The 27,457-nt window shown below is 41.7% G+C and overlaps 1 protein-coding gene across 2 annotated transcripts; it reads left to right on the forward strand.

The window, feature by feature from the left end:
* The first annotated feature begins 1,266 nt into the window (after window positions 1-1,266).
* RBM34 (RNA binding motif protein 34) lies at window positions 1,267-27,166 on the forward strand. 2 transcript variants are annotated; one of them, XM_050951548.1, is made up of 11 exons: window positions 1,270-1,433; window positions 5,536-5,707; window positions 15,522-15,661; window positions 16,817-17,048; window positions 18,945-19,004; window positions 19,613-19,656; window positions 20,539-20,622; window positions 20,885-20,948; window positions 21,033-21,075; window positions 25,996-26,114; window positions 26,825-27,166. In XM_050951548.1, exons 1-11 carry the CDS (start codon window positions 1,381-1,383, stop codon window positions 27,095-27,097), a joined length of 1,284 nt encoding a protein of 427 aa, XP_050807505.1. In that variant the 5' UTR covers window positions 1,270-1,380; the 3' UTR covers window positions 27,098-27,166. The 2 variants fall into 2 exon arrangements, with proteins under 2 accessions (XP_050807506.1, XP_050807505.1); XM_050951549.1 differs by lacking the exon at window positions 26,825-27,166 and having other exon boundaries at window positions 1,267-1,433; window positions 25,977-26,070.
* Window positions 27,167-27,457: the final 291 nt, after the last annotated feature.

Here is a 27,457-nt window from a genome sequence, read left to right on the forward strand (position 1 = left end):
AATAGCCGATGATGGATCTATCTTCCAATAATCTATCTAGCTCCCTTTTAAATCCCGTTATAGTACTGGCCTTCATAATACCCTGTGGCAAGGAATTCCACAGGTTGACAGTGCACTGTGTGAGAAAATACTTTCTTGTGTTTGTTTTAAACCTGCTACCTATTAATTTCAATTGGTGGCCCCTTGTTCTTGTATTAATGAGGTGTAAATAGCACTACCTTATTTACTGTCTCTATACCACTAATGATTTTATAGCCCTCTATCATATCCCCCTTTAGTCACCTCTTTTCCAAGTTGAAAAGTCTCAGTCTTATTAATCTCTCCTCATACGGAAGCCATTCCATACCCTTAATCATTTTTGTTGCCCTTTTCTGAACTTTTTCCAACTCCAATATAACTTTTTTGAGGTGGGGGGGAAACCACATCTGCACGCAGTATTCAAGGTGCGCGTATACCATGGCTTTATATTAAATAAACCCCAGCCACTAACAAGGGCAATAAAATGAAACCGCCCCTTTGCTGTGGCTATGCCCGGCGTTGGTACTGCGCCTTTGGGGGCAGAAGGAGACTGCTGATTCTTGCCACAATCAAGTTCCTCCATTGGGGCAGATGCACCGTCAGCCCAGCTCCCATGCAGGCTGCTCTAAGGGCCAGACCCATGCGTGCTCCACTCTATCTCATCCGCTGCTGCAGCGCTGCACAGTACTGGCACTGCGCTGGGCAGAGACTGGCAGTAGAGTGACCAGATGTCCCGCTGTTATAGGGACAATCCCGATATTTGGGGCTTTTTCTTATGTAGGCGCCTATTACCCCCCCACCCCTGTCCCAATTAGTCACACTTGCTGTCTGGTCACCCTAACAGGGAGCGAGAGGCGGGTATCTCTGCCCTGTGGCTCTGCTCAGGCAAACGGCCCTGACGGGCGGGGCAGCCCACGGACGCGCCAACCTTTCCACGGGCAGGGGCGCGCGCCCCGTGGCCTCTGCTCCCCGCGGCGAGCGGCGCCCAGCAGCGCCTGGGGATAGCCAGGTAGCGCCGTACCAAGGCGTCAGGCGGACAGAGACTCGCAACAGAGATACCCCAGGCCGCGTCTCTCAGTGTAGGTGGGCGGTGCCCATGTACGCGCGCGGCTCCACCCCCCGGGGCGGGACCTTTGGGAAGCCTGTTGACTCACGCCCATAACAGCCTCGCTTTGTCGCCGCTAGGGGCGCGCTGCGCTGGAGCCTGACCCGGCCCCACCAGGAGCGGTGCCGCCGCGGGCGCCGGAAGTGACGTAACATCGATGGGCTGGCGCTGGTCGCGTGCTCCGTTCTACTACTCGCTTGTCGCTGCGCTTCCGGGAGCGAGGTCGAGTCTGAACCGAGCTCCCCCCTCCCACCCAGATGAAACCGTCTAAAGCAGCGGGAGTTCGACGGCCCGCGCCGCGCGGAGCAGGGTGAGAGCGCGCGGCACACGCCCCTTCTCAATCCTCAACCGTCGCCCCCGCCTGAGCGCTCCGTGTCCGAGGCCTCGACAAAGCCGCTGGCGAGCTGGAAAGGCCGGTGCTCGCCGCGGGAGCGGGGGTCCCGGCGCCCTCAGTCCCGCCTGAGGGGCTGGATGAAGGGGCCTGGCCTTTGTCTGCTGCCACCTGCCCAGTGGTGGGGGTGAGGGGATGGCGCGTCAGCTCCCAGCCCCAGGGCGGAGAAATCCAAGGACCCGGGCGCTGCTCATACCCGGGGGGAGGGGGCATCTCGCCTGCAGGGGGCGTCCCGAGTAACGGGGCGAGGGTGAGTCCTGCGTTGGCACCAGGAGCCGGGCATTGCGCCGCAGCGTGCCCGGAGTGACACGTCTTCGCCCTGCGTTTGTCAGACAGGGCTTGCTCGCGTCAAAAGTACACAGCAGGTCCCCGCAGAGCCCCGGACTCCCTTTCTTGCCCCCACCCCGTGTTGTACGGGGTGCTGTCACTCAATACGTCTCAAAGCCTCACTGTAATTTTGCACAACTGAAAATTTTAAATTGGTCTGGAAAAAAAATAAGCCCTGACAATAAACATGTCAAATTATTAGAGTGACCAGACAGCAAGTGTGAAAAATTGGGGTGGGGAGGGTAATAGGAGCCGATATAAGAAAGACCCAAAAATTGAAACTGTCCCTATTAAATTGGGACATCTGGTCACCCTACAAATTATGTATAAGAAAAAAAATCAAATTCTGACAAGCCTAACTATAGTATACGACTTGAACTGTCATCTAAAGATATAAAAATATAATCTGCCACCTGTGTTTAGAGGAGTGATAGCAAGCACAAAGAAAAGATGTGCTTTTGAAAATAATACAATATAGCCTACATAAGCTACAATAATGCAGAGCTGACTTCCAAGTGCTCTTACTGTCCCCTGATTGTTGGGCTGCCCAGGTGTCAGTCTTGTTTCATGCCCTTGCTGCAAGTTAGAACAGATCTTAGAATGATTCTTTCTTGTGGCAAGTATCAGAGGGGTAGCCGTGTTAGTCTGGATCTGTAAAAGCAGCAAAGAGTCCTGTGGCACCTTATAGACTAACGGATGTTATGGAGCATGAGCTTTCTTGGGTGAATACCCACTTCATCAGATGCATTTGTGGCAGTTACCTATGGGACATTGCTGCTGCCAGGGATCCTCTGGCCATGTTCCCTATGCTAGAGAGGCCAAGAGGAGGTTAGTTAGAAGCCTCTTCTGCAGCTCTGTGGCACCCAAGGTTTTCCATAGTAAAGGGCCATCATCAGGTAACTAAATCCACTGGATTTAGGGAGCTCTGTGCTACGAGATAAACTGTAGTGTGGATCAACTCCTTAGTATTTGCATGTTGTAGCTAATGTGGGTCCCAGGATAAGAGAGAAACAAGTTGGGTGAGGTAGAAGAGCTCTGCTAAGCTTGAAGGCTTGTCTGTCACCAACATAATAAAAGCCATATCTACTCTGACAAGTTAGTGGAGATGTGTAGCTATACCCGTAAAAACATAACAAAAGGATGGCCACAATGAGACAGACCAATCATCCATCTTGCCCAATATCCTGGCTTTCAGAAGTGGCTGGTGCCAGATGCCAGGGTGAATAGAACCGGGCTATGATTGAGTGATCCATCTACTGTTGTTCAGTTGACCTTCTGGCAGTCAGAGGTTTAGGGGATTGCATCTCTGACGATCTTGGCTAATAGCCATTGATGAACCTATCTCCCATGAATTTTTCTAATTATTTTTTTAAATGCAGTTATACTTTTGACCTTGGCAACATCCCCTAGCAACCAGTTCCACAGATTGTCTATGCGTTGTGTGAAGAAGTACTTCCTTATGTTTGTTTTAAATCTGTTATTTTCATTAGGTGACTTCTGGTTTTTGTATTTGTGAAGAGAGGTAAATAACACTTTCCTATTGGCTTTCTGTACACCATTCATGATTTTATAGACCTCTGTCATATCCCCCCTTAGTCATCTAATTTTCTAAGATAAACAGTCTGAGTCATTTTAGTCTTTTCTCATATGGAAGTTGTTCCATACCCCTAATCATTTTTGTTGCCCTTCTCTGTACTTTTTCCAGTTCTTTTTATCTATTTTGAGATGGAGTAATCAGAACTACAAACAGTATTCAAGATGTGGGATTTATATAGTGGCATTATGATATTTTCTGTCTTATCATCTATCCCTTTTCTAATAGTTCTTAATTCTGTTCTCTTTTTTGGCTGCCACTGCACATTGTCTGAAACCATCTGCTCAGTTATCCACCCTAACTCCAGGATCTCTGTATTAAATGGTAACAGCTAATTTAGACCCCATCATTTTGTATGTATAGTGGGATTTTGTTTTCCAGTGAGTTTCACCCTCTATAACACTGATAGATATGCACGCTGTTTGCCCCTCCTCCAACCCCGATAGCAGTGCAAACTCTGGGTTAAATAATAAGTAAATGGTGATTTTATTAAATCCAGAAAGTAGGATTTAAGTGGTTCCAAGTAGTAACAGACAGAACAAAGTAAATTACCAAGTAAAATAAAATAAGACACACAAGTCTATGCCTAATACAGTAAGAAAACTGAATACAGATAAAACCTCACTCTCAGAGGTGTTCCAGTAAGCTTCCTTTTACAGACTAGTTTCCTTCTAGTCTGAGTCTAGCAATCACTCACAGCCCCTGTGGTTATTGTCCTTTGTTCCAGTTTTTTCAGGTATCCTTTGGGGTGGAGCTGCTATCTCTTGAGCCAGCTGAAGACACAATGGAGGGGCCTTCCAGGAGTTTAAATAGACTTTCTTTTCTGGGTGGATACCCTTCCCTTCCCCTGTGTAGAATTCCAGCTACAAGATGGTGTTTTAGAGTCACATGAGCAAGTCACATGTCCATGCATGACTGAGAACTTACAGGTAGCAGCCATGTTTCACATGCTACCTTGAATGTCCTCATGTAGACTTCTTATGTGGATTGGAGCCTTCCAAGGTCCATTGTCTGTTAGGTGCTTCTTGATTGGGCTCTTAACTTGCAAATTCCTTTCTAAAGAAGCTGACCAAATGCCTTACTAAGGCTATTTAAAATCAAACAAGTATATAGCCAAAATTCATAACTTCGAATACACTAATGACACGTGTACAAATAGGATGAATATATTCAGTAGATCATAACCTTTACATAGATATGTAACATGGGATGTGTAGCATAAAACATATTCCAGTTATGTCATATATACATTCATAAGCATATTTGCATAAAGCCTTGTGGGGTGCAACGTCACAGATAGTTCCTCAGATTGGTCTTCTAAAAAAGAATGGCTTAGGTATGGGAATCTCCCTCAGATCCTCTACAGTGAACACCAGTGCAAACAATTCATATAGCTTCTCCACAATGGCTTTATCATCTTTGAGTGCTCCTGTAGTTCCTTTATCCTTGGTCGCCCCTCTGATTGTTTGGCAGGTTCTTGTTTTTGATGTTATTTGCAAATAACTTTTAAATGGAAGGTTTAGAGAAAAGTAAAGTATTTGTTAATGCTTCCATTTTCTCTATTATTGATACATCCACGTATTTATGAACAGTTGTGCCCACTCTGCTCCCCTGTCATAATGTCATTCAAGATATAGTTGCTTAGCTCTTAATTTTTTTCTTCAATTAATTTCTTCATTTATAAGATTTATTTGTTGTAAGAAATTCAGCAGTAAGTTTAATTTCTTTTACGTTTTTGCAGCTTTTAACACACGGTACAGTGTGTTTGAGATAACTGATGGTTTAATTTGCAAAATAGCTTCCCTTAAACTTTTGAACAATTGGAAAGTGTTTTAGCCACGACTCCCGTTAAAGTTATTGGCTATAGTGATTATTTCCTCATGCAACATTTTGAAAAATGTCGTCTTTATCTGTATTGTTTTAGGAAATGGTTAAAATTATAAATTTGCAGGAAAATAAATCACTTGCACATACTGGAGTTGGTTCTCTAAATCTGTTTCACCACCTAAAAGCTAAAGTTAGACTAGCATTGGTGACACTGAGACCTTTAGCAGTATTGAATGACACCAGATGAACAATTTCTTCTCCTTTTTTTAATAGCCAGGAATGTGAGAGAAATGAAGCAGGTACATCATCTGAAGACTATGTCATTGGACAAGTGGTCAACAGTTTGTTTCAAAAGAAGTCCTCAACATGCAGACCACGCCCCCTGGCACATCTTTTTAAGGCTTCTGAGTCTGAAACACAGCCAGTGTTTGTTGCTGTGCCAAGAGTAAGTAACTTTTATTTTTTTTTATATATATGTGTGTGTGTGTGTGTGTATGTATGTGTGTATATATATATATATAATTTTACTTCACTGTAAATGAATGACCCTTCTCATAAGAAATGGTTTTGGTTTTTCCTTTAGACCAGGCAGATTCTATTGAAAACTTCTTGGAACGTTAGGATCTAACTCTCAGTTTTCAAGTGTCTGACCAGTGCTCCTTGTCTGATGAGGACTGTGAATATAAATAAAATCCATATGTCAGAAAACTAACTTGTCTGACAGTTGAAGGAAGTAGTGACAGCTTTCCATATATATCTTCTGTTCCCACGGGGGAAGCAAGATGACTAAAAATGTCTTATTCATCTTGAGTCCCAAAATAAAAACAAACAAAACAGTACACGTAAATGGGGAGAGGGAACAAATATTTTAAACATACAGATATAATAGTGATAAAGCACTCCTTACAGGTGTTTTGTCAGTTCATTAAAGACCAGCAAGTGTCCTTGGCTTCATGGAGTTAACCATGGCTGATATTAGATTAATAAAAAACAATATGTTGGGCTTTTGTACTTAAAACGAGCTAAGGGCCTGGCATATGATAGAGAGTAACTAATACACTGTTGTGGTTATTCTGCATGCCATCATATCTCCTCATTTCATTGTCCCGAATATTAGAATGTTTGGCAGGTGCAGGGGTAATTGTGATTATTTACAAGCTGTTATAGAACTTGTATAGAAAATCAAATTTTATTTTATTTCCACAAAAAGAACAAAATTGAATGAAAGAATTACAGAAAACTTCACTTGCTAAACAGCTATTTCTGCCCTTAATAGCGTTGTAAGACAACTCACATTCAGATGACTTGTACAAAGTAAGCAAACTGGCTTCTGATTTGTCGTCAGATGATTATCAGTTGAGTGATTAAAAACTTTGATTTTTTTTTTTGACATTTATGTATTATGAGCTTTTGATTGGTGTATGATACATCCAGATTGTTGTTCATTAAAAAAATTTCCCTACTGAATCAAATCATTAAGGTTTAGAAGTTATATTAGACATATTGTCAATGAACAATATTATCAGTTTTGTTTGTTGTCAGATCCTTTCTTAATTTAGCATTTGCTACATATGTGTGGTTTCAGTTGAATTTGAAAATGGTGGTTATGCAATAAATAGAAGCTAAGTAATTTTTCAATGTTATTGTCATGGTATAACCCCCACTCTGAACTTTAGTGTCCTAAAGATGGGGTACCAGCATGAATCCCCCTAAGCTTAATTACCAGCTTAGATCTTGTAGTGCTGCCACCAACCAGGACTTGCAGTGCCTGGTACACTCTGGTCCGCACAAAACCTTCTCAGAGGACCCCAAGACCCAGACCCCCTGGATCTTACACAAGGAAAGTAAACCCTTTCCCCCACCGTTGCCTCTCCCAGGCTATCCCTCCCTGGGTTACCGTGGAAGATCACTGTGATTCAAACTTCTTGAATCTAAAAACAGAGAGGAGTGCACCTTGCCCCCTCCTCTTTCCCTCTCCCCAAGAGGTAATACAGATTCAAGCTCCGTGAATCTAAAACAGAGGGATTCCACCTTCCCCCCCCTCCCTTCTCTCTCCCTGTCTCCCAGCAATTTCCTGGTGAGTATAGACTCAATTCCCTTGAGCCTCAACAAGGGGAAAAAAATCAATCAGGTCTTAAAAAAAAGAAAAACTTTTTTAATAAAAGAAAGAAAAAAGTAAAAGTTGTCTCTGTAACTAAGATGGTAAAGGTTACAGGGTCTTTCAGCTATTAGACACTAGAGAGAAGCCTTCCCCCCAGCACAAATACAAATTAAAATCCTTCCAGCAAAATACACATTTGCAAATAAAGAAAACAATCAAAAAGACTAAACCGCCCTTCTACTTGTACTTACTGTGTGAACAGAAAATTAGAGAGCCTGTAGGTATGTTTGGTCACTCTCAGAACCCAGAGAGAACAACCAACAAACAACACAAAATAAAGACTTCCCTCCACTGAGATTTGAAAGTATCTTGTCTTCTGATTGGTCCTCTGGTCAGGTGGTCCAGGTTCACTGCTTGTAACCCTTTACAGGTAAAAGAGACATTAACCCATAACTATCTGTTTATGACACGCCCCTCAAATTGCAGACAGTGGGGAACCTCACTGGCGGTGATTTCTTCCTAGAACTTTAGAATAAACAGATTAATACAACACATGCACCTTTACATATACTACTAAGAATTTAAACTACAAGACTTTTTATATTTTAAGGACAATTTTTAACCAGTGGATTCTGGGAAACTTTCATGAGAGAGTGCATCAGCTACTTTGTTAGAAGCTCCCGAAATGTGTTGAATTTCAAAATTAATATCTTGGAGAGCTAAACTCCATTGAAGAAGTTTTTTGTTGTTCCCCTTGGCAGTATGAAGCCACTTCAGCACAGCATGGTCGGTTTGTAGCTGGAACCGCCGTCCCCAAACGTATGGGCGTAGCTTTTCCAGGGCGTACACAATGGCGTAGCATTCCTTTTCACTGATGGACCAGGGGCTTTCCCTCTCAGACAGTTTCTTGCTGAGAAACACGACAGGATGGAAGTTGTGATCCGGTTCTTTCTGCGTTAGAACTGCTCCTACACCACGCTTAGATGCATCTGTGGTTACTAGGAATGGCTTGTCAAAGTCCGGGACCCTTAGCACAGGGTCAGACATGAGCGTTGCCTTAAGCTGGGTAAAGGCCTTCTGACACTCATTAGTTCACTTAACTACATTTGGCTGGGTCTTTTTGGTCAGGTCAGTCAGTGGGGCAGCGATTTGGCTGTAGTGTGGTACAAATCACCTGTAATACCCGGCCAAGCCTAAGAAGGATTGGACCTGTTTCTTTGACTTTGGGACCAGCCATTTTTGGATAGCATCCACCTTGGCCTGTAGGGGGTTTATGGTTCCTCGACCTACCTGGTGTCTCAGGTAAGTTCCTCTGTTTTGGCCTATTTGACACTTTTTGGCCTTAACAGTTAGTCCTGGCTGCCTGTTGCGTTCAAAGACTTTTTCTAGGTGTTCGGGCCATGAATCAGAAAAAATGGCCACATCATCGAGGCAGGCAACTGCATATTCTCCCAATCTTGCTAGTAGACCATCTGCCAGCCTTTGGAAGGTGGCGGGTGCATCTTGCAGCCCGAAAGGAAGCACATTAAATTCATACACCCCCGCATGGGTGATGAATGCTGACCTCTCTTTGGCAGGTTCATCTAGCGGTACTTGTCAGTACCGCTTGGTTAAGTCTATTGTAGAGATGAATTGGGCACGTCCCAACTTCTCCAATAGCTCATCGGTGCGTGGCATTGGATGGTTGTCTGGACAAGTTACCGCATTTAGCTTTCGGTAGTCCACGCAAAAGCGTATTTCCCCATCTGGTTTGGGTACCAGAACCACTGGAGATGCCCATGCATTGGTAGATGAGCGGATTATACCCATCTGTAGCATGTTTTGGATCTCCCGTTCTATAGCAGCTTGAGCATGAGGATACACCCGGTAGGATGGGGTTCTAATTGGGTGAGCATTATCTGTGTCAATGGAGTGGTATGCCCGTTCAGTCCGTCCTGGGGTGGCTGAGCACAATGGGGTGAAGCTAGTGCACAGCTCCTTGATCTGTTGCCGCTGCAGACGTTCCAGGGTTGTGGAGAGGTTCACCTCTTCCACGCCACCGTCCCTTTTTCCTTCGTAGTAGACACCTTCAGGCCACTCAGAGTCATCTCCTCCCTGGGCTGTAAACTGACAAACCTGTAAGTCTCTGGAATAAAAGGGCTTGAGAGAATGAACATGGTACACTCTGGTCTTTAGGGAGGAATTGGGAAATGCTATGAGGTAGTTAACAGCTCCCAGGCGCTCCTGGACCGTGAATGGCCCTTCCCATGATGCTTCCATCTTATGGGCCTTTTGCGCTTTCAGGACCATAACCTGGTCTCCTGCCTTGAAGGAACGCTCCCTGGTATGTCTATCACACCAGGCCTTTTGCTCTTCCTGAGCATCCTTTAGGTTTTCTTTAGCAAGGGCTAAAGAGTGTCGGAGGGTGCTTTGTAAGTTGCTTACAAAGTCTGGAATGTTAGTTCTTGGAGAAGGCGTAAACCCCTCCCATTGCTGCTTTACCAACTGTAATGGCCCCTTAACCTCGTGGCCATACACAAGTTCAAACGGTGAAAACCCTATACTGGGATGTGGTACGGCCCTGTAGGCAAAAAGCAACTGCTGCAACATTAAGTTCCAGTCATTGGAGTATTCATTCATGAATTTACATATCATAGCCCCCAGAGTTCCATTAAACCTCTCCATCGGGCCATTGGTTTGATGGTAGTAAGGGGTGGCAACCAGGTGATTCACCCCATGAATTTCCCACAGTTCTTTCATGGTCCCTGCAAGGAAATTTGTCCCTGAATCTGTAACGATATCGGAGGGCCATCCTACCCTGGCAAAAATGTCTGTTAGGGCCTGGCACACAGCTTTAGCCCTGGTGTTGCCTAGAGCTACTGCTTCTGGCCATCGGGTAGCAAAGTCCATGAAAGTCAGTATGTACTGCTTTCCTCTGGGTGTCTTTTTTGGGAAAGGACCCAGACTATCCACAGCTACTTGCTGAAATGGGACCTCAATTATGGGGAGTGGCTGGAGAGGGGCCTTGACCTGGTCTTGGGGCTTTCCCACTCTTTGGCACACCTCACAGGACCGGACATACTTGGCAACGTCCTTGCCCATTCCCTCCCAGTGGAAGGACTTCCCCAGCCAGTCTTTGGTTCTGTTCACCCCAGCATGGCCACTGGGATGATCATGAGCCAAGCTTAAGAGCTTCCCCCGGTACTTAGTTGGAACCACCAACTGTTTTTGTGGATGCCAGTTTTCCTGGTGTCCACCAGAAAGAGTCTCCTTGTATAAAAGTCCTTGTTCTATAACAAATCGGGATCGGTTAGAAGAGCTGAGAGGCGGTGGGGTGCTCCGTGCCACCGCCCAAGCTTTCTGAAGGCTGTTATCCGCTTCCTGCACAGTCTGGAACTGTTTCCTGGAGGCTGGAGACACCAGTTCTTCCTTAGACTGTGGACTTGGGCTTGGTCCCTCTGGAAGCGATATAGGTGATGGGGTTGTTTTCGTTGCTGGTGAGCCGCTCTCCGCTGGTACACCAGGTGGTATTTCAGGCACTGGCTGAGCCTCTTGGGTATGGTTATCTGTTGCTTCTGCCAGTTTAGGCTCGCTGGCGCCCTCTAGCGTTGGGGTTGAAGATGCATTTGCAAGCACTGATGTCAGTGCTGGCAATAGTTCTGGTGCTGGTTGCTTTTCCAGTTCCTGGTCTGGGACTAGAGGCACTGTGGCTGTTTCAGTCATTGGTAGGGGATCTGGGTCCACTACCTCTGTCTGGGTCTCTGGCAACACAAACGTGGCCCCTGTGGATGGCTCAGGAACAGGGATGGGTCTGGAAGCTTGCCTGGTTTGGCTGCGTGTAACCACTCCCACCCTCTTGGCCCGATTGACCTGGTTGGCCAAATCTTCCCCCAGTAGCATGGGGATGGAATAATTGTCATAGACTGCAAAAGTCCACATTCCTGACCAGCCTTTGTACTGGACAGACAGTTCAGCTGTAGGCGAGTCTACAGCTTGTGACATGAAGGGGTAAATTGTCACTTGGGCCTTTGGGTTGATGAATTGGGGGTCCACCAAGGATTGGTGGATAGCTGACACTTGTGCCCCTGTGTCTCTCCATGTGATAACCTTCTTTCCGCCCACTCTCAAAATTTCCCTTCGCTCCAAGGGTATTTGAGAGGCATCTGGGCCTAGGGGTCGTTGGTGTGATGGTGGTGTAATGAACTGCACTCGGGTGGGGTTCTTGGGGCAGTTGGCCTTTATATGTCCTAGTTCATTACATTTAAAGCATCGCCCAGCTGACTGGTCACTGGGCCGAGGTGGGTTACTGTAGACTGGTGAGGTGGGAGAATAAGGAGTCTGTGGCTTTCCTTGGGTTGTAGGTCGGGTCTTGGGTTGTCCTCGGCTGTAGGATTTATTGTCGGTGTGCCCCCTGTGGTATTCGCTCCCCTTGACTGTAGCTTTTTTCTTTTCTGTCACTTCCACCCATTTGGCTCCAATCTCCCCCGCCTCGGTTACAGTTTTGGGTTTTCCATCTAGGATGTACCTTTCTGATTCCTCAGGGACAGCCTCTAAGAACTGTTCCATTTGTATTAGGAGGTGCAGCTCGTCAATAGTGTTAACCTTTGTTCCTGATATCCAGGCCTCAATTCTTTTCAATGTGGTAGGCGTGTCGGGGGAATGACACATCTGGTTTCTGTCTTAGGGCTCTGAACCGCCGACAGGCATGCTCAGGTGTTATCCTCATTCTGAGTCTGGCCTTGGTTTGAAAAAGTTTATAATCGTTCATGTTTTCCTTAGGCATTTCAACCGCCACCTTTGCTAAGGGTCCACTGAGCTGTGGCCTCAGTTCTATCATGTACTGGTCTTCAGGGATGCTGTACCCATGGCAGGTCCTTTCAAAATTTTCTAAGAAGGCCTCAATGTCATCACCTGCCTTGTAGATGGGAAATTTCTTGGGATGTGGAACAATAACTGGCGAAGGGTTGGTAGGGTTGGCTGGAGCATGCTGCCTGGCCTGCGCTAATTCCAGTTGATGCTTTCTCTTTTTTTCCCTCTCTTCCCGCCCTTTTTGTTGTTTTTTCATTTCTTGTTGGTGTTTCTTCATCTCTCGTTGGTGGGCCGCATCTTTGGCTTCTTGTTTTCTTTTGTGGGCTCCCTGTTTGTTTTTTTTTCTTCTCTTTCTCTGAGCTCCACCTCCTGTTTCTTTTATTTTTATTTCTTTTTGTTTTCTTTCCATGTCTCACTTGTGGTCTGCATCTTTGATTTGTTCCTCTGCATCCCGTCTTGCCCGTTCCTGTTTCAGTGCGTCCTTGGTAGTCATGGTTCCTGCTTTCTTGTGTTGGGGCACCCTGTGGTGTTTACTTCCTGAAATGCTGCTTCTTTGTTGCCTTCTTAGGGTTGCTTAGCAACAGTGTCTTTTTAAACACTTTTTAACTAGCCTTTTTCAATAGAGTTAAAAAAAAAAAAAAGAAACTCTTTGATTAGCAAATATGTTTTGCTGGTCTCTGCTGTTCACAGCTTAAGCCTGCTTTGTTTAACAAAAGACCCTCATTAAACTTAATGTCTTTGCCTTCAGAGTACTCAGAAGGAAGAAGAAAAAAAAATACCTGCAGACTTGCTTTTAAAAACCCCCTTCTCTCTGCTTATAAGCAGCTAGCAGAGAAAAAGAAAAATAATAATCTTACTGGCTTTTGGATTCCATCTTTCCCACACGCTGCCAACATGTTATGGTATAACCCCCACTCAGAACCTTAGCGTCCTAAAGATGAGGTACCAGCATGAATCCCCCTAAGCTTAAATACCAGCTTAGATCTTGTAGTGCTGCCACCAACCAGGACTTGCAGTGCCTGGTACACTCTGGTCCCCTCAAAATCTTCTCAGATGACCCCAAGACCCAGACCCCCTGGATCTTACACAAGGAAAGTAAACCCTTTCCCCCACCATTGCCTCTCCCAGGCTTTCCCTCCCTGGGTTACCGTGGAAGATCACTGTGATTCAAACTTCTTGAATCTAAAAACAGAGAGGAGTGCACCTTGCCCCCTCCTCTTTCCCCCTCCCCAAGAGGTAATACAGATTCAAGCTCCGTGAATCTAAAATAGAGGGATTCCACCTTCCCGCCTCCTTTCTCTCTCCCTGTCTCCCAGCAATTTCCTGGTGAGTGCAGACTCAAAATTCCCTTGAGCCTCAACAAGGGGAAAAAATCAATCAGGTCTTAAAAAAAAGAAAAACTTTTAATAAAAGAAAGAAAAAAGTAAAAGTTGTCTCTGTAATTAAGATGGTAAAGGTTACAGGGTCTTTCAGCTATTAGACATTGGAGAGAAGCCTTCCCCCCAGCACAAATACAAATTAAAATCCTTCCAGCAAAATGCACATTTGCAAATAAAGAAAACAATCAAAAAGACTAAACCGCCCTTCTACTTGTACTTACTATGTGAACAGAAAATTAGAGAACCTGTAGTTATGTTTGGTCACTCTCAGAACCCAGAGAGAACAACCGACAAACAAACAACACAAAACAAAGACTTCCCTCCACCGAGATTTGAAAGTATCTTGTCTTCTGATTGGTCCTCTGGTCAGGTGGTCCAGGTTCACTGCTTGTAACCCTTTACAAGTAAAAGAGACATTAACCCTTAACTATCTGTTTATGACAGTTATAGTTTATTTTTAAAACAAAAAAATGGGAGTTGACAAATTGGTAAGAAAAACTTTTATCAAGTTTTTAAAAGGAAAATGAACATAAAATATAAAAATTAAAGTAGTTGGCAGCATTTAATTAATCAGAGGAGGTAAGAATCCTGCTTACATATACAGTACAAGAAATTACAATGGCTATGTTCATTTCTTCCAGTGACTTTACCTCAAAACCAAGATAAATTGTAAACTTTACGGGCTCTCCAATCCAATTGTAAGCTAATGTATAATTTAACCTTTGCAGTAATATTGGCACTATTACTACATCTAGATTGAATTGTCACGGAAACAACAATACTTTATTGACATGACAAGCTGTAGAAGTGATGCCATTTTTACTTTTGTCTGCTCATGCATGTATTACAGAGACTGAGCGATGACAGTTTAATGACTTTGCTTTATCTTAAGATGAGAGTAATGTCTTTATTTCTGACATGGACTTTTTTTCTTTAAAACAATCATTCGGGGAATAATATGTGGATGCACAGCACATTAACGTTCTTCCATGTTTGCCAGTATTATTTTTATTTATGGTCCTATGCAAATTGAGGGAAATCCAGTTAACATTAAAAAAGACATTTTAGTAAACAGCCGCTGTACAATAATGATAAGCCTTAAGTGTCATGTAATACATTAGCGATTGTTGTTTCATTGCAGACTTGCTGAACAAAAAGGCTTTTTAAAATACCTACGTCAGCTTCAACAGAACTGTTTAAGCGGTTTTGTGACAGACTTGGGCCAACATAGCACTTTTCTTCTCTTGTCTCCAAGAAGCATGAGATACAGTTTCTCAGTGATCTCTTATCCATGAAGCTGCCCTGATTTATACTGTACAGTATGTAAAGGAAGGATTTGGCCCCACGAAAAGTATGGGTCACACATCATACTCTTAACAGCTGAGCTTGGTCCCTTCATGAAATCACTGTCTCCAGTGGTCTGGGGTGTGGGAGTTTGAGACATCACTTTCAAACCTCATCTTGAGTATCTGTCAGAACTATATGTCTGTGCCACCTGAAATGGCCAACTTAGATCTACCAGACGTTCATGTAAACTTCTAAAAGTTTGCTTAAATTTTATCTTGATTGAATAGTTTTGATCTTTACCTTTTTCTTGCTGGTAAAAACAGTTGTACTAAAGAGACTCTAGAGAGTATTCTTGTTCTGAATACATCTCTGTGCTGCAAGACTGCAGGCATTTTTATTTAAATTTAAGAACCCTTGATAACATCAACATTATGGATGTCCTCCAAGATCTCAGTTAAATAAAATAAAAGTGAATATTCTTCTGTGTACTTAAGTATTTTGTTGTTGAATGTACTTGGATGTCATATAAAATATTCTGTAGGCGTTGAAACTGAATTGGGTTTTTTGATCATATGATAGGAAACATTGGAATGGCTTTTCAGTGTGTCATATAAAATTAGGAGGCTATTATGTAATAGCTTTTCTGTTTTGTAACAGGTCATACATTAAAAAATCTTTTATATACCATACAATTTTTTTTTAAGGAGAATAAGAAACGAAAGCATACAGACGTGGAAAGGGCAACAGAAGATCAGAGCTCATCTACTAAACAAGAACCTCCTGTAAAACTGAAGAAAGCCAAAAAGAACAAATTGTCTGTAGCAGAGAAAAGGTTGGCAAACAGGTACGTAAACACATTTTTTAAATGCGATGCAGCCTAGCCTCACGTAGATAGGTCAAAATCTTGCTGTTACAGTTACATCAGAGAATAAAAGGCTTATTTGTTCTGTTTTACTATTTCTAATCTTGACTTCAAGATAATTTCATAAAGACTGTCCCAATAGGGAATAAAATCCCTCGCCCTTTGGGAGTTAAGGGCAGAGACTGTCTGGAACATTACTCCCCTACCCTGAGAGGTATGGATTAAGGTGTCCTCTTGGAAGAGGTGTGTTCCCTAAGGTAACAGTCTGCTTTATACAAGAAAGAAACCTAAATCCCAAAGAGGAGATGTGCTGGTAGATGAGCAGGCTGTCCATGACTCTTCTCTTAGCAATCCCGTACCTGATAGGCAGGTTTGCTGTTAGAGCAACCCTCTGTTATGTTGTCTGTTCCCTTAGAAATGTATGTGTGAGCGAGGTACTACCATTCCAGTGATGAAAAAGTTATTCTTTGTATTAGCCTGTTGACAATAAGATTCACTCAGTTCCAGCATTGGGAAATAAGGTTACTGCTGTGTATGCTCTCTGACACATCTATTGCATCTTTAACTGACAGCCTCCATATCCAAATCTGCAGTCTCACATTTGCTGTTTCTGCTTACGTCATACATAACATTTGAGAGGCTGCTTTTAAAACTGAATAGATGTCATTTATTGATCACATAACCTTTTTGGCATATGCCTTGGATAGACTGAGGTCTAGCAGCATGTAAACAGAGAACTTCCCCAACAGATTGTGTGTGCCTTAAATGGTAGAAAGACAACAACTCACTTTTAGTCTTAATTTAGGTAAAAGAAATTGAATTTCTTTTAAAATTTTAATCTGTATCAAATTGATTTACTTCTGCCATCTCCTCAGTCACACCTATTAAATGGCACTAATGACCATTCAGTACACCGGTAAATAATTCCTTTCAGTGTTATGGTCAGTTTTTTGCTTAATCTATATAACATTTCAACCCTTCCATTAAAAATGGAAGTTGTGTTGTTATTGCACCTGTACAATTTAATTTATAAATACAATTTAAGAACAATTGCAATGAAGAACTTCCCTTTTGTGTCTGAAAAAATCAAAACTTTTCATAACAATCATCTGGTTGTGTTTTTCACTTGTGCCAAAGAGAGTGTGCATTGGCACGGGCAGATGAAAAAGAGGAAGAAAGAAGGCTCAAGGTCAAACAGAAGCTAAAAAATAGAACATCTCAAGCTGTCACCGAAAGCCTTGCTAGTTCAGCTAATGAAATTGATGTAAAACAGTGCAAGAAGAAAAGTCAAATTAACGAAGCTGAGGAGATGCTAAAGAATCAGAGAACTGTATTTGTTGGGAATTTACCTATCAGCTGTACTGTACAGGTAAGTGAATAGTTTTCTGTGGGTTAAAGGGAACCACAGCAGGTCTCGGTTTAAAGGTACTCTCTCAAGTTGGAAAGGACAGTTGTCTGAAAACTGACATTAATGACTGAAAGATGCTAGAGAGAAAATATCTTCATGTATTTTGTGCATTTGGCGCCACTTTGTATATAATTACCCTGCTTCCCTGTATAGTTAATGAATTTCTCCCTTGCTGAAAAACTCTTTTTAAATGTTAATGAGGATCAGAAAGACTTCCTGTCTTTGTAAGGAAATGTTAAAATCAAAGCATATCATTTACAGGATGTTTTATCAGGAACTAGACATTTAAAACAATTAGTCATTTTCAGAAAAACTTCAAATTGATGGTGTCTTTTTAATAAATGAAAGGTCTTGGTGATACTTTTACACTAGTTACTACGGGGCAAATTCTGTCCTTAGGTGCATACAAAGGGCTTCCTTTGAAGACTTTGTGATTGGTGAGCCTGCATCTAAGGGTAAAATTTGATCGTTAATTGTTCAAGTCTAATAAGGGAATAGTTCCAAAATAACTCTGGCAAGATGGATTTCAGAGTAGCAGCCATGTTAGTCTGTATCCGCAAAAAGAACAGGAGTACTTGTGGCATCTTGGAGACTAACATTTATTTGAGCATAAATTATGGCAAAATGGAAGATTTAAAGTTTTCTCTTCCTATTCTATCTAGTCCTAGCCAATTCCAGAAGTAAGTGGATTATATTGAAAACTACAGCTACTAGTTAGATATGAGTTTTAGCTTGCCCATGATTGTACAAGTGCCCCTCAATTAACCAAATGGCCATTTTCTGGACCATAGATACTTCTCTTACGGAAAAGACTCAAAAGAAGAATATATATCTGCATTTTCCTATATATAGTTATACTGTGTACTCACTGGTTGTCTAGTTTTTTCCTAAATGTACAATCTTCCACTGTTACTTCTTACAAATCGTGGGTATTTTAAATTGATACAAGTTTTCTTCTTTACTACCAGTAGCAGAGAAATAGGGGAAATTAGGATTAAATAGATTGCTCTATTACACGGATCGACAGCCTTTCAGAAGTGGTGTGCCGAATCTTCATTTATTTACTCTAATTTAAGCTTTCACGTGCCAGTATTACATTTTAACGTTTTTAGAAGGTCTCTTTCTATAAGTCTATAATATATAACTAAACTGTTGTTGTATGTGAAGTAAATAAGGTTTTTAAAATGTTTAAGAAGCTTCATTTAAAATTAAATTAAAATGCAGAGCCCCCCCGGCCCAGCGGCCAGGACCCGGGCAATGGAATGCCACTGAAAATCAGCTCACGTGCCGCCTTCGGCATGTGTGCCATAGATTGCCTACCCCTGCTCTATTTTTTTATATATACATATATATATTTTGCATTTGAGTCTAGAAATTCCTGTTATGATATGAAATGTGCAAATTTCAAATAAATACCAGGAGCATGGGGAAAGGCGGGTGAGAGGGGCTAAATTCAGACCAGCTTCTTTTTCTTTCATCAGCTGGAGTCTGCAGAGAATTTGGAACCCAAGGAATAATTTTGATGATTAAAGAAAATAAATAAGGAAAAAGGTCAAAATATCTTGTTGTGTTTTTGCTCTGTCACAAGCAAGAAAAATACTGGAGTGCAAAAACTGAATTCAGCACTCTGGATTTTTAAATACAAGAAACACCTATAAGATTGTAAGAGTATGATCCTTATCTATCTTATAGTAATAGTAATTAATAGACATTATAGGGTTGGAAGGGACATTTTAATGGTCACCTAATTCCTTCTACCTTATATGAGTGACATAAAAATGCTTTCTTATTCAACAATAATAATTCATGTTACTGGGTTGAAAAAATGAACTGAAAATACATGCAATTTCTGTTTAGATGCTGAAGTCCTTTTTTAAAGAATATGGACAGATAGAATCAATTCGATTCCGTTCTTTGGTATGTTCTTTCCTCTTACGTTATATAGTAAAAGTAGCTATGTAATCTTAAAGGATAGCATTCATAAATCTTGTATCTTTTAGTTCACTAGCCATATTTCTTAACTTAGAAATACTTAATTTGAGCCTTTTGAGAGTAGTGACTGGCTTCTGTGGTAGATCTTGCTGTCAACACAAATTGTTTTTCCTGTAATAACACTTGATTACATTGTACCCACATTCTCTTTGGGAGAAAAATATCTGAAATATTGTTGCTTGTTTTGCTAAAGATAATCTTTGACTGAAGTATCATAGCACAGATTTAGAGGACATTTTACAGAGTTAGCAATTTCATTGTAAATCAGTGCTGTGTATAAATTAAAATCACTATGCTAGAATGCAAGAAACATAAACTAACCCAACTGATTTTCATTCTTAATCATTTTAAGGTCTTCCTTGGAATTTTCCCTAATTGTTGTTCGAATAATTTTGCCTGATAGAGCAGCTATATTACTTTGGATGGAAATACTTGTTGAACTTTCCTCCTCCCCCTTAGTTTTCAAGCATAAATATTTGAAATATATTCATAAGCAGTCAGGCATTTCAGCTAATGCTTCTTTTGTCTTGAAGGTTCCAGCAGAGGATACTTTATCCAAAAAGTTAGCAGCCATAAAGTAGGTTTTCCTTTGAGTTTCAGATTTTATTGCTAAAGGGAAAACAATTTTTTTTTGTTAGCTTTTTTTATGTTATATCTCAAACACACACACACTTACACCTAGTCATGATTGTTTCCTTCCTATCTTTTATTTTGTGTGGTTTTATCTTTAAAAATAATTATAATCAACTCTATGTGTATATAAAATAGACAAGGTGGGTGAGGTAGTATCTTTTATTGAAACAACTTCTGTTGGTGTGAAAGACAAACTTTCAAGCCACACAGAGCTCTTCTTCAGGTCTGGGAAAGGAACTTCCAGTGTCACAGCAAAATGTAAGGTGGAACAAATTGTTTAGTATAAGTCATTAGCACATATTGTAAAGGCCCATTCAAAGTAGAGTGACCTGTTAATAGCTTTGCTGTCATAGGACAAAAAGGAGGGCTGTTGGGTTACAGATTGTTGTAATAAACCACAAACTCAGTATAAAATAGGCATTCCATGATTTCTGTGATTAAAAACTCCTTAACTTCCTACAGGTAGTTTTACTGCTGTAAATAATCACTTGCCACAAGTTTTTCTCTTTACTAAAGACCAGATCCTGCGAGTTACTGAGAATTCTCAACTCTTGGGAAATTCATTAGGGGTTGAGGATGCCCAGCAAGTTGCAGAAACTGGCTCTGAAAAAGATGACTGTTAAAGTGGGTGGTAAAGGTCCTTTGGCTACTGTGGTAGATATTGCTATTTAGGGCACAATCCCCAGGCTAATTGTATATTTGAGAGAACTGAAGTCATTACCTTAAATTACATCATGATATGTGCACAAGACCATGGGGTGGGAGGGTGTGGGGGAAAAGCATAAGAATTGCTTCAGTAGGGTAAACTTTCTGTCTTTCTCTTCAGGCATAAGATCCATCCTAATGTGAAATATATTAATGCTTATGTGGTTTTTAAGGAAGAAGGTGCTGCCACTAAAGCTCTTAAAAGGTATGTTTCATTTTTGTTCCTCATTCATGGCATTATATTTTGTGAGAATGGATTTACAGGATAACAGATTACAAGTATGAATTGTCTATTTTATTGTGTTAGACGAAAGTGCTTTTATTTTGAGTCACTTTTTTTTTTAAACTGCCTTTAAGAATGTTATGTTTGAAACCAGTGATAGTTTGTAAACCAAACATTTTAGTTATTCATTGGCCGTATCTGTTTGCATTCTAATAGCGTTCCTTTTTCTCTTGTGCTACAATAGAAATGGAACTCAAATTGCCAATGGATTTCACATCAGAGTTGACCTTGCTTCAAAAGCCACTTCTGTGAGTAATATACGTGACTTCAGGAGAACTTTTCTATATTTGCCTATAACCTAGTAGCTTATTGTTCTTTTTGTTGTTTTTTAGCATGACAATAAGAGGTCTATATTTGTGGGAAATCTCTCATATGGTAAGTTTAAATGGATGTTCACTTTCAGTCAATGTTCCATAATTTTTATTTTTTCAGCAAATGTAAAATAATTGATGCTTATGTTGATAGTAATACTTTTTTACTTGTTAAGATTTAGGGTAATATATATAGATACCTAACTATTAAAAAAAACCCTTCAAAATTAGATCACCTATTCTAAAACTTAACTGTGACATGGCAAAATTATTGGTGGTTATAAATTTCTAGCAATGTAAATACATTTTTTCACCTTCTTTTTTGAGTAACATCCCTGTGGGTTTTCCATTTCAGGTGCACATGCACCTTTTGTATCTTTGATCAGGGATTTGTGGTAGCAGTGCCCATCTGGTCTGCACGTGCACCCTAGCTATCCTCATGCTCTGTATTGAGAGTATATAGGGCTGCAATGGACAAAACACCCTCAGTTCCTTCTCATCCACCTTGGCCTCAGACATAGTGTCTGGTGGTGCCTGTTTATTTAGCTAGCTACCTAGTTTGTACTTTATAGTGTAGTTAATCTTTAGTTTAATTAATGCTAATAGATTAGATTTAACAGTTTGTTTGTTTGTTTGTTTGTTTGTTTGTTTGTTTGTTTGTTTGTTTGTTTGTTTGTTTGTTTGTTTGTTTGTTTGTTTGTTTGTTTATTTTGGTGGGCGGGTGTCTGAGAGGCTTTTAGATTCTTCCTGTGCTCTCTCTTTCCTGGAGGAACTCTCCTTCCCTTTTTTCCATGGGGCATGCCTAAATCCCCAGGGTTTAAGTATTGCCTCACTTGCCAGTTAGTGACAGCCGTTCAAACCGAAACATAAAATCATAGACTTTAAGATCAGAACGGACCATTATGATTATCTAGTCTGACCTCGTGCATAGTGCAGACCACAGAATCTCACCCACCTACTCCTGTATCAAACCTGTATCTGAGCCATTTAAGTCCTCAAATCATGGTTTAAAGACTTCATGGTGCAGAGAATCTTACAGCAAGTGACCCGTGCCCCACGCTGCAGAGGAAGGCAAAAACCCCCAGGGCTTCTGCCAATCTGCCCTGGAGGAAAATTCCTTCCCAATCCCAAATAGGGTGATCAGCTAAACCTTAAGCTAGTGGGCAAGACTCGCCAGCCAGACACCCAGGAAAGAATTCTCTGTAGCAACTCAGATCCCACCCCGTCTAACATCCCATCACACGTCATTGGGCATATTTACTGCTAGTAGTCAAGGACGAATTAATTGCCAAAATTAGACTACCACATTATACCATCCCCTCCATAAACTTATCAAGCTTAGTCTTGAAGCCAGATATGCCTTTTGCCCCCACTGTTCCCCTTGGAAGGCTGTTCTAGAACTTCACTCCTCAGATGGTTAGAAACCTTCGTCTAATATCAAGTCTAAACTTCCTGATAGCCAGTTTATATCCATTTGTTCTTGTGTCCACATTGGTACTGAGTTTAAATAATTCCTCTCCCTCCCTGATATTTATTCTTCTGATATATTTATAGAGAGCAATCATATCTCCCCTCAGCCTTCTTTTGGTTAGGCTAAACAAGCCAAGCTCTTTGAGTCTCCTTTCATATGACAGGTTTTGTGTTCCTCGGATCATCATAGTAGCCCTTCTTTGAACCTGAACCATCACAGGACCTAACCATATCAGCCACACCATCACCGGTTCATTCACCTGCACGTCCACCAATGTAATATATGCCAGCAATGCCTCTCTGCTATGTACATCGGCCAAACTGGACAGTCCCTACGTAAAAGGATAAATGGACACAAATCAGATATTAGGAATGGCAATATATAAAAACCTGTAGGAGAACACTTCAATCTTCCTGGACACACAATAGCAGATTTAAAGGTAGCCATTCTGCAGCAAAAAAAACTTCAGGACCAGACTTCAAAGAGAAACTGCTGAGCTTAGTTCATCTGCAAATTTGACACCATCAGCTCAGGATTAAACAAAGACTGTGAATGGCTTGCCAGCTACAAAACCAGTTTCTCCTCCCTTGGTGTTCAGACCTCAACTGCTAGAAGAGGGCCTCATCCTCCCTGATTGAATTATCCTTGTTATTTCTAGCCTGATTCTGGCTTGCATATTTATACCTGCCTCTGGAAATTTCCACTGCATGCATCCGACGAAGTGGGTGTTCACCCACAAAAGCTCATGCTCCAAAACGTCTGTTAGTCTATAAGGTGTCACAGGACTCTTTGCTGCTGTTACAGATCCAGACTAACACGGCTACCCCTCTGATACTATTCCACCATGTTTCTGTTATGCCTATAATATCCAGTTTCATTTCCTGCACCAGTAACTCTAGTTCCTCCATTTTGTTACCTAGGCTCCTCACATTGGTGTACAAACATCTTAATTCTTGCTGTTTGGTTTCACTCACATTCTTTACCTGGTTAGGCCAAGACATTCTACTGCCAGTATCACCTATTAGAATTCTATGTACAGTACCCTTCCTCCGTATGTCCATTCTCCTACCCATGACAGAATCCTTTCTTGCTTCGTTTTCTTCCCTCTCAACTGCTTGGGGATACTCACATGCCATGTAAATGCAAAATCAGCTCAGGATTGCAGAGTTCCAGGAAAGACAGAGAGAGAAAACTTTGATTTCTCATGATGGAAGGCCCCTGTGAACTGCATCAGACCCAGGCCCAGGGACCCTCCCTTTAAACTAGCCTTCAAGTGACTACAGCATCCCAACGACCTCTGCAGCTGAATCACCTTCCAAATCTTCACAAGAGAGATCTACAGGTTGTAGTGCCAAATCATCTGCCAAGTGGAGCTCCAAATCTCCTCAGAAAGAAGATGGCCCTAAAGAGACTCGCTGTAGTCAAGACCTCTGGCCCCACAAAGGGTACCACTGAGGCTTCAAGTGGACTCCGAACCCAGGGTCCCTCTCCATCTAAACCCTTGAGTACAGCTAAACCACAAAGGTACTGAAGAATACCTTGATACCATCTAATCATGATCCAGGTGCTAGGGACTCGAGACTTTACACCGAGGAAGACGGTACTGACTGCGACCTCTACTTCCTCATTACTGACTGATGGATCTGGGTACCACAGTCAACTGGTACCAGCCATAGGCACCAACTTCTACTGGTATTGGTGGGTGTTTGACCCCCACACTGGCCCTGGCCCCACCCCCACTCCACCCCTGCCCTGCCCCCTCCCCAACTCCGCCCCCTCTCTGCCCCTATTCTGACTCTTTCCCCAAAGCCTAGCCCTGCCTCCTCCTCTGAGTGCGCCACATTCCCACTCCTCCCCCCCTCCATCCCAGAGCTTACTACAGGTGTTTGGTGGTGGCAAGTGCTGGAAGATAGGCGGAGACGCGGTGCGCTCAGGGGAGGGTGAGGTGAGGTGGGGTGGGGTGGGGAGCTTGGCTGCTAATTTTTCCCCGTGTGCACTCCAGCCCCGGAGCACCCACGGAGTCAGCGCCTATGGTACCAGCACAATCTGCACCACCCTCGGTACTGCAGGTTTCCACTGCTAAGACTCATCAAGTTTCTACACAGATCCACTTGGTACTGCAGGAATTCAGATTCTTCAGAGACCTATTAGTCTCCAGTGAACCTGAGTTTCCATTGTTGAGTGCAAAAAGACTCTCCCAGTAGCACAGCCTACTTTATCCCTAGTAAGAAATCACTCATTGGAACCAGCTGATTTTCTGGTGCCCATGGGAATAGGCAGACAACCTACTACTCCAGCATTGTCTCCCCTTCTCCTCTCCACCCTCCACATCACCCCTGTTGACTGTGGAAATGACTGTTCTTCTGACTCACAAATTTCTGTCCAAGGTTCCTTCTATGATCAATCCAGGCCTGACTCTCTTGGAACCTTCTTTTCAAGGGACCCTTCAGACACAGACAGCCTCAAGCTGTTCCACATTACCCTTGGTATCACCAACCTTGGGTGCCTCATCCCTTTATTATGATCCTCCCTATTAGCCATATTGGATCCTTGGGCTAATGAACAATTATATACAGTAATCTCTCCTTTAGTGCTGCTAAAACGTCATCGTTTTCAGTTCTGGTAGTTAAGTGAATTTTTTTGAGAAGTACAATCAAGTTATTTAGATCTAAAAGTTGACCTGCCTTAAAATCTAGATTGCAAATTATGTTGTGCTAACTATTTTTTAAGTTTGTTTAGTAAGACTTACAAAAATATTTTTTCGTTTGCTTCTGCAGAAGAACCAGTTTTTCCAGAGTGCACTGACATTGGGCTTGAAGCCTTGTCTATATACACAAATTTTATATCCCTTTAGGTTCACTTATATTGTTAAAGCAGTACAATTCCCATTAGTGTGAATGGATTTATACTAGTATAAACAGCTTAGAACAATATAGTTTATTCCTCTACAGGAAGAGGAATAACCTGTACTAATTGAACTGCATCCACACTAGTGATTGTATAACTAACTATATCAACTCAAAAATCTCACACCTAACTGGCATCATTATACCAAGAGCATCTTCAGTCAAGTATATTATGTTTGTAAGAAGTGTCACATCAGGCCTATTATCATTTAGACTGATTATCCCTTAAGCACAAGTCAGAGCTTTGGAAGGTGAAATAGCTGTTTCAGGTTTTAAAAAATATTAATTTTAGCTCCATTCAAACTACAGATGTAAATTGTTTGATAAACTGACATTTTAACCTAGTCTTTGTTTCTGCCTAATGATGTATTCTATTGTTTTTTAAAGCTTAATCTGCATTTTTCAAAGTAAATGTCCTAGTTTATGTATTCTTTGTTGTTAATGTATAGATAATTTCCTGTCAGATCAAATTTATTTGCTTAACTAAAGCATCTAAAATATGTGTATATGTATTTTAAACTATAGCAGAGTTTTTGGTAATACTTCTAAAGCTGTGTCTATTTCATTAACATAACCCTAACCCCACAGTGATTCCTCTTGCCTGCAGAAATTGAAGATGATACTGTGCGAGAACACTTTTCTGAATGTGGAAATGTAGTAGCAGTGCGAATCGTGAGAGACAAAAACACTGGCATTGGCAAAGGGTTTGGCTATGTTCTGTTTGAGGTATGGAAAGATAATGTTTTGGGACACCAGGAGTTCTCCAAATACTAAATGAAGATCTGCCCGAATCTTGTTATGTTTTTGACTTTTACCCAGTAATAGTAGTATACACTGCACTCTACAGACAGGTAGGAAGACATGTCTCTTCTCTGAGCCATTTAATGTAAATTAAGCAGATAAAACACAAACTGTTAAGTGTTGTGCACAAGAGGAGTTGTGGACTACTGAGTTTTAAGGAGTGATTTGAAGGTGGAAAAGGGGAGGTCATTTGGCACATGGAAAGGGAAGTCTTCTCCATTTACAGTTACCAAAGGAAATGTTCCCTCTACTCAGGACTGGGCTCTTGGTTCCCCTCGCATGGGGCCATCTCGTGCTGTCAGATTTTTAAGTGGAACTCTCTGTTGGTTTCAGTGGGAAGTTCTGTTTAATACTACCTTGGAATATAAGAGTTAATGCTCTGTTTAATACTACCTTGGAATATAAGTGTCTATGTTTTGGTGAATCAGGCTTTCAAAGGTAGTATTTGTCAGAGAGTAACTATGTATTGCACAGAGGTTGCTAATATTCCTGAACACAATACATATGCTCTATTATCCAGACTCATTTCTATTTTACAATTTTCCATAGGCAGAATGTATACAAAAGATTTCTGGTTTTACAGGTAATGTCTGTCCAATTGTTAACCTTCAGACCTAATGTGTTTGCTTTAATAGAATACAGATGCTGTACATCTTGCTCTGAAACTAAACAACTCTGAACTGAAGGGAAGAAAGCTTAGAGTGAAACGCTGCCTCGAGAAGGAGAAAAACAAGAACAGTTCAGACAACATAAGGGACTCTGGTCCAAAGCACAGATTTGGTACTTCATTACAAAATACAGAAAAATATACCAACAATTCGTTTGCTGGTGAAAAAGCAACCCCATTGAAAAAGAAAACAAAGAGACCAAAAAGTGTGACTAAAACAAAAGGTGGGAAACGCAAATAATATTGCCACATTGCTAATTTTGGAAGTTGTAAAAATGTTTGTTTTTTAATAAACTCCAATGGAAAGGTGGTCTGTCACTACTGTTTCTTACCTATAAAGTTGTACAGTGGTGTCTGTGTCTGTGTGTCTGTGTTCACCTGCAGCGTCTGATCGCAGTATAACTCGCTGGAAGGACACTTGCGTCCATACCCCTTGACTGAAACAGTAAGAGGGTATAGGTTCCAGACACACTTTTATTCTTCAGCTGCTTTCCTTTTTTAGAGGTTCTTCTTGCTTGGAAATGTCTGTGTGAAATTGCTCATACAACAGTTATCTTAATACAAATAAGATTTATTATAAGCAGGAAAAAGGAAATTATTT

Source organism: Gopherus flavomarginatus, chromosome 4 (assembly GCF_025201925.1).
Source record: "Gopherus flavomarginatus isolate rGopFla2 chromosome 4, rGopFla2.mat.asm, whole genome shotgun sequence".
In the NCBI taxonomy this organism is placed as follows: domain Eukaryota; kingdom Metazoa; phylum Chordata; order Testudines; family Testudinidae; genus Gopherus; species Gopherus flavomarginatus.

Bases quoted from the DNA above. Each gene is read 5' to 3' on its own strand.
- RBM34 (XM_050951548.1), top strand. From the start codon at position 1,381: ATGAAACCGTCTAAAGCAGCGGGAGTTCGACGGCCCGCGCCGCGCGGA. The intron at 19,657-20,538 runs GTAGGTTTTCCT...CTTTCTCTTCAG, and splicing joins AAAAAGTTAGCAGCCATAAA to GCATAAGATCCATCCTAATG. The intron at 20,623-20,884 runs GTATGTTTCATT...GTGCTACAATAG, and splicing joins GCCACTAAAGCTCTTAAAAG to AAATGGAACTCAAATTGCCA.